Genomic DNA, 7,513 nt, shown 5'->3' with positions numbered 1-7,513 from the left:
CATCTGTATCACTGTAGCACCAGAAAATGGCATCGGCTAGACATCGGAAATAGAACGAGATCTATTGGCAAAATCACTGTAGCACGGGAAAGCAACTCCGCTCGAGTTCGCCTATCCATGTTTAGCTTAAGCTAAGCTTCATCTGGCTCAAATAATCAAGGTAGAGTGACCGGGACAGTGCATGCTAACCTTAGTGCCCGGAAATGCAGGGTTGAATTGTGGGAAAACCATTTCTTAGGAACAAAACAGCCAAAATAAACCTGTGGAGTATTCTTTGAAGAATTCGATTCCCTCTCTTACAGTCGAATCATTGTAGCCATTGCAATGAGCTCAAGCATTTCCTTTTCGTAATATTTGTTCATTTTCTTCATATGTATAATCTCACTATTTTTGTATATTCATGACAGATGAATCACTCTGGTCCATGCAAACAGACCGGGGAAAAAAAAGAAGAGAAATGAAGAAACCAAAGCATGCTTTGAAGGGCAACAAAGAAACGGTAGCAGCATAAATTTAATTATGGCATAATTTCTGTACAAATTGTGCTTCTACACTCCACGAAATCGTCCTGAAAACTTTGTGGTTATACCGAGTCTTTGGTGTATATTCATTTGATTTTGGCTACAAAGCAGGTAAGATTAAAAGGGCCCCTGGGAAAGAGTCTAAATCTTGTTCCTAGCTCTACAAACAAGTTTTCCCAAAAAGAAATGTCTGCTGTCACTTCCTCTAATAATAAGTATTCCTCTGTATGATTGCTGCCAATCATACACCTACAAATCACACAAAGCTCAACCACAAGTTGTTTTCAATTGCTTGATTTAGACGCTTTAGCTTGAGAACATAGACTACACTATTGAAAAATATAATCAACATAAACCTCCTGATTCAATACTGCAAATCTCACAGTTACGTGTGTATCATACATTACAGGGCCCATATAAACTATGCAATAGTCTACCAATAGCGCTGCATGATTAGCATAAATAACCGAAATTTTCGTAGTGTTTAAGTAGAAAGATTCCATGCAAGATGCAACTGTTCAACTGTTGGTACACCATATAGGTAGACAAAGTGTACGTCTACCAGAAAACAATTTATCCCAATGATGAAGCATGAGAGGGGCATCCCAACAAAAAGCTATGATGTTGTCATCCAACAACCAATAGAAATGGACCTAGGATTTTGGGTGTTGCACAAGGAGTACAGGCCAGACGAAAAAAATATTCCAAACAAAATTGGAGTTCCAATGGAAAATTCTCCTTTAGTCCTCAGCTCAGGCTTCCCAGCAGATTAATTTTGGGTCATCTGCTGGCATCTGCCTCCTCTGGTATCACAGATAAAGTCACTGTCACATTGTTCGGCCTTTTAACAAAAACTTTGAATGGCACTCCGACTTTGTCCCCCATGATATTAATGATATGCAATAAACACTTTATTAGCAGGTTTGCACATATAAAGAAAATCATATAATCTTCCTCCTGAATCGAGGATTTGAAAAAAAAAATTGAAATAAAAAAGAACTAAGTGTGGGTAAAACATGTTAGAAAGCACCAGGTCCACTATACTAGCACTCGACTCTAACAGATGGTTTTTTCATCAAAATTCAAATCTGATATTACAACCCAATTATATGATTACTACTTTCAGGGAAAAAAGAATGCTGCAAGTATAGAAAATCTTATAGCACACATCATCAGTAGTTATCTTAGTTACCTCTTTTGATGCTTTCAACTTGTTTACCATCAAACTCCACGACCACATCACCAGGACAAAATCCTGCATGTTCAGCTGGAAATCCTGGTGCAACCTGATTGAGAATCCATATAGTGTCAGCAGACTCAGCACCGTGCAGGTATTATCAGAATCATTTTCATTTTCAACAAAGAGAAGCATGCCAAAACATATATTCATAATTCACTCAGAGAGCACAGTAGGATAGAACAAATCAACATCTCTTCTATAATGTGCAATGTCATGTTATTTCATGAGATGAATTAAGAATAGCTTACCATAGGAACAAGCACCCCTTTTCTTACAGCTGGAAAAGAATATGATTTTTCTTTGAGTTGTGCAACGATCATGGGATTAAGGTCACGCATCTTTAAACCAAGCCATGGCCTTACGACTCTCCTGCATTGCATATGGACAAGCATAAGTAGCTGCCAGACATGCAGGTGAGTGAACATGTATAGTATATTTAAGTCATCCAAAATAAATCTATTAAAAAAGTAAGTGCACACAGGCTTACTCCCATAGTTATCTTACTAGTTGTACATTTTTATCCAATAGAACACAACTTGGAACACTAACAGTATAGCATTTTGTCCCACGAATGCCTTATCAAATGAATTACAAACTTTCAATGAGTCCACTATACAAAGAAGTTTCAAAGATAGGGAAATTCAGAGGAATCATCTGGCCGTGCCAATAATAAACTGCAACCAGCATTATGCCATGAAAAGTAAGGCATACCCATTTTTCTTGAAGTTTTCTACTATTTTCACGACAGAGTCAATTGATACTGCAAAGCTCAAGCCATCAGCAGCCAGGACTTTAATCACATTAACTCCAACAATCTCACCATCCAGGTTCACAAGAGGGCCTCCAGAATTCCCCTAAAGCATACAAATATGTTAACTGTTTGTTCTACATAACTTGAGAAACCAAAACAGAAGAGGCAAGAAAATTGAGAAATAAAAAACAAAGCATAAATGCCTGTAAAATGCAAAGCCTACCACTAGAAATTTTTATGTTTATTTAGAATCTATATAATCTTTTGCATTTTCTCAAACATGATGACTGGTGACAATGGACAAGGCATAGTAAAATGACAGACATTAAAGAAGACCTAGAACACTAAAAATTTCAAATGCAAGAAACTTGAATACTAACTTCATGTATTAGGAACGTAAAACAAATGGTTTTGCCTGATTAATAGCGCAATCTGTTTGCAGATACTCCCTTCTTACTCCTCCAAGACCCAGATCACTGCTTTTGCAGTCCATGCAACTACAGAAAAGAAACCAAAGTGGAAATAGAATATTAAAGTCAATAAAAAAATAGTATGCTTGTAAATTGCAAGAAAACTAGCAGTCTTAATGATAGCGGATTAGAGTAAATTAAAAAAAATTAGGTCTGCACTAGGGATCCTAACCTTACAATACCAACTGTAACTGTGTTCTGAAGAGAATGTGGACAGCCCAATGTGACAACCCAATCACCTAGTCGAAGTTTAGATGAAGATCCAAGCTTTGCAGCCGGTAAAGGGGTCTTAGATTTAATCTTCACAACAGCAATGTCAGAGTGGCAGTCAGCATTCAGAATAACGCCTTCAAATTCACGACCATTTTGTAATGTCACACTAGCCTGTTACAATATTCAACCTTTTTGAGAGAACGATGACGAAGGAAACAAATGCATGTCAAAAACAATCACCTGGATCAAATCACCCAAAATGCTGGTTGAACATTATTAGAAAGAACTAAATATATTCCCCAAATGAAACATTATTAAAAAAAGAAAGTATATGAAAGTAATCAATGATCTCAAATTTAGAGAGCAGTAGCTCAGTTTGTTAGTGCCTCCATAGAGGGGACGGCCACCCGGGCTCGAACCCAAGGTGTATCGGTTTGTGGGTACCTCCCTGAGAAACTGGTTTTAGCAAGTTTTCTGGCCAGCCAGGATTCGGTACTTCCCTACCCTAAATTTAAAAAATGCTCGGGGGAGTCTCTCCTCGTGGTTGAGAAAAAAAAAAGATATTCAGCAATCCCCATTTCCCAAAAAAAAGATATTGAGCAATCCAAATTCATGCTTCATATTGTCCCCATGTGTCAATGCTAAGTGATTGACAGTATTTACATGGTCAGCATGTAACGGATAACTAAAGATGAACAGATATGATAGTGCCAAGTTAATTATCTTTCCCCTCACAATTGCTTTTGTGCTTTGAAAATCTACAACATGCGCACAGGTCAATAGCGTCCCATCTGGATCTATTATAGTTCCGGACCCAATGCTCTTCTCTATGACCCATCCATGAGTATCTACAAAAGTAATTCCAAAAGTTCACTAAACATAGCTAGTACACTGGTGACAGATAAGACAATTTCCAGTATACAAGTATGTTGTCATCTTGCATAGAAGAAATGTTTACAACGGCAGGACAGACTGCAGATGCTGCCTGGGCAATAGAGTTCCTGCCTAGACACCCTGGGCAACATCTTGAATCATCTGAGCTTCCACCAGAACCTTGGTCGCTCAAGTTAGCAGACGAAGCCAATGGAAATGCAAAGGAATTTAATATTGGGAACCCTACAAACACATTTGAACACAGTAAGCTCTTCAGCGTAGAAAACTCTATCATATTCAAGAAAAAGATAGCACGGAAATTACTAGTTCAAGTAAAAAAACATTTCACTTAATTCTCATAGTTACTTAGGACGGACATCTTAAAGCTACTACTGTAAACATTCCCCAGCATCGTCTTGACTATCAGAAAAGTTTCAAGTTTGAAACGTAATGATCACAAGGCATTTGTGAATGAACATTACTAAAACAGACTATTGCCCTGACTCAAATGAAGTCCTCTGCAAGCAGGAGGCCGATGGCGTTGCAAATTCACCACAAACCTTCATGATCCAACGCGTACAAGTCTTCGTATGGATTTGTACGTTTCGTATTCATCTCGACATACATTGGTCTATCAACTATCAGTACAACACAGGTCGTCCTACCACATGTCTGTACTGAATTGAACTACAATTTTAGGAAAAAGACCATCCATCCGCATAGTGCCGTTCACTCTAGAGTACCGCAATCGAGTAACCCTCCGCATTATCCCGGGCAGTAAGAAGGAGCGCTCGCTGGGACATTATCGCAGCCCAAATCGTGTCCCATTCCAAAAACACTGAACCCTTCGACGGGGGTAACATTAACAACGAGCAACTGTGCCACGCGCTAAGAGCGCGTCTCCAGGACGCCCTAGGATGAAGAAGAATAATGAACGGAAAAAATAACGGACCTTGGTAGGGAGGAGGGAACAGCCACGGGGAGAAGAGGCGGGGGCCGGAGAGGAGCCCCTCGGCGGCGGCGGAGAGAGCCTCCCGGAGCGGCGGGGAGGCCGAGGCAGGCGAGGAAGAGAGCGGCGCGTCGGCCGCCGCGGAGCATTCTGGAGAGAGTAAAGTCACGGGATAACAGCAGCGTGACAGTATTTAGTGGTAAACAGTAAGTTGCAGTGAACATTGTAGCCTAAGGTCGTCTCTCATACTTAAAAATTCATAATTTATAATATTATAACATCATCTAATATTATTATAATATATTTTAATTTTATTTTCTATAGAATATTACTTTTATCTTCAATACGAGCCTACCGTCATTGTCGGTGAATAATGTCGAGGACAAAAGAGTCGTACCTCTCTCCTCTGTATTACTGTAGCGCTAGAAAACAGTATTTACTGAAACAGTTTGCCAATGGCGACAAAAGCAGCATAGTGATGCTAACACAGTCATTTACGTAGCGATGGTATAAGATTGTTGATGTACTATAGCGATAAATCTGGACGGTCATTTTCAATCTAGCCGTTCACATCCGAGGGAACTTACGGGTATTGTTTCCTCATGACTTTACTTCGAGCTGGCTGGTTCGCGGCGCACGAGGAAGGGAAGCGAGAGGCTGTTATTCGAGGATAAATAAAAATTTCCTAAGAAAAAATGCAATTATGTCATGTAAATAATCCAAAATGTATCGGACGACCAACAGATTCCTCTACATAAATAATGCAATTGTACTGTAAAACACTTAAAAATATACACCCTCCAGTTTAAAATAAATATTGTTTTGGGTTGTATATAGTCAATCGTTTTAAACTTTAGCTAAAATTATTTTTATGTATTAAGTTTAAATACTTAAAATTATTTTTGATATATTTTATCAATATATTACAACAAAAACTAACGAATAAATTGTATTTTAAAGACCATATCAATGTCTAAAACGATATATATTACGGACTGGAGAAAGTACCATAAAAATGTGCTAAGGATACTTAAATAATAAAAAGAAAGTGAACAAATTTTCATGGAAACATGAAGAACTAAATAAAGAAAAAAAATAACATGAATTAGTGAAGAAAGAAATACAATATGAATAGAAATGGACGGTAAAAAAGAAAGAAGGTACTTCGGCTAAACATGCATATTATCTAGGCCCAACACCTGTAAAGAAGAAGAAAATCAGCAGCCCAGGATCGAGATTATTAGGCCGGGGAAGGATACACCTGCTTGGAGGATGCGCGGCCCAACGATTTGTCGGCCGCCCTAGTTGGCCCAACTAGCGGAAGAAGCCGTCGCACGGCCCAGCTCGCGGAAGAATGTCGGCCAGCACACTGAAGGACTTCTTTTTATATATTTTCTGATATAAATAATTAAATAAATATATTCCGAACGAAAATATTTAAAAAAATAGACATCTACTGCCCTTTAACTGGGAGATTAGGCCCTTAGGGCGGTAAGCAGTCCACCATTTAATACTGGGCGCTTACCGTCCTCTGATGAGAGCGGTTAGCCTACGGATCAGAGTCTTATTTACAGATCGATTTTTTTGTCGTATTTTATCTGTATAAAATAGTGGTCTTATGTTACTTTAAAATTTTTAAAATATTTTGTACATATTTTATAATTATTTACAAACCATTTTAATTAGATTCACCCAAAAAACCTATATAGAATTTAAACTAAAATTCTAAAAAAAACTACTTAATAACTTCGAACAATGGTTAGAGACTCAAATAAATTTTTAAAAATATGAAAAAATTCACTAATATTCTTCTTATGTGATGGAATAATTTCTAAAATTATTTGTGGTCCTAGGTTATATGGTGAAAAGATGAGTTACTTTCTAATGCTCTATTTATATGTATTTTTATCATTTTATATGATATTTTTCTTTTAATTCAATTTGAATTCAAATATATACACCCCTTGACTGCGTCAAGAATATTGTTTACAGCTCTATTTTCTCCTCCTATCTTCTCTGTACAAAACTGTGGTGTTTTGTTGCTCCAAAATTTTAGAATTTTTTTTATGTGTTTCATAATCTATATGTAACCCATTTTAAGATTCACCCAAAAACCCATAGTGATGACCCTTGACTGCGCCATTAGGTAGTACTTTGACATGTTTATACTATTTCTATTATATAGTTATCATATTATGTAGGATGTTTATTTTGGTACTATGTTATCATCCATGTGTTTTATTATTTGTGTTCTCGTACCATCACAAAAGCGTAACATTATGCAATCTGAGCCATTAGATAGTATCTACTTGCCGTCCTGTCAGACAATAAATTGTTGGCTTGCAACTTTCCACATCAAAACTATTCACATTACGAACCCTACCACTAGTACGCGTGTAAACAAAATACAACGTTACATGACATGGTACAATTTATTCAATTACAAACAACATGGTCATGGCACACAGATGAAGGATCAATGTTTAAACACCATGA

General features: G+C 37.5%; 1 protein-coding gene across 1 annotated transcript; it reads right to left on the bottom strand.

Moving 5' to 3' along the window:
- Nucleotides 1–835: 835 nt before the first annotated feature.
- Nucleotides 836–5,210, bottom strand: LOC133900238 (putative protease Do-like 14; the record flags this gene model as incomplete). Its single annotated transcript, XM_062341352.1, has 9 exons — nucleotides 836–1,393; nucleotides 1,714–1,807; nucleotides 2,010–2,130; nucleotides 2,473–2,615; nucleotides 2,928–3,009; nucleotides 3,155–3,366; nucleotides 3,931–4,045; nucleotides 4,134–4,311; nucleotides 5,021–5,210. Coding segments are annotated over 9 exons (1,227 nt in total), but the record flags the coding sequence as incomplete, so codon positions are not given.
- Between the last annotated feature and the right edge of the window lie 2,303 nt (nucleotides 5,211–7,513).

This window comes from Phragmites australis, chromosome 19, assembly GCF_958298935.1.
Source record: "Phragmites australis chromosome 19, lpPhrAust1.1, whole genome shotgun sequence".
Classification (NCBI taxonomy): Eukaryota; Viridiplantae; Streptophyta; class Magnoliopsida; order Poales; family Poaceae; genus Phragmites; species Phragmites australis.
The sequence above is the reverse complement of the archived record's forward strand: the minus strand, read 5'-3'. Positions and strand labels throughout refer to the sequence as shown.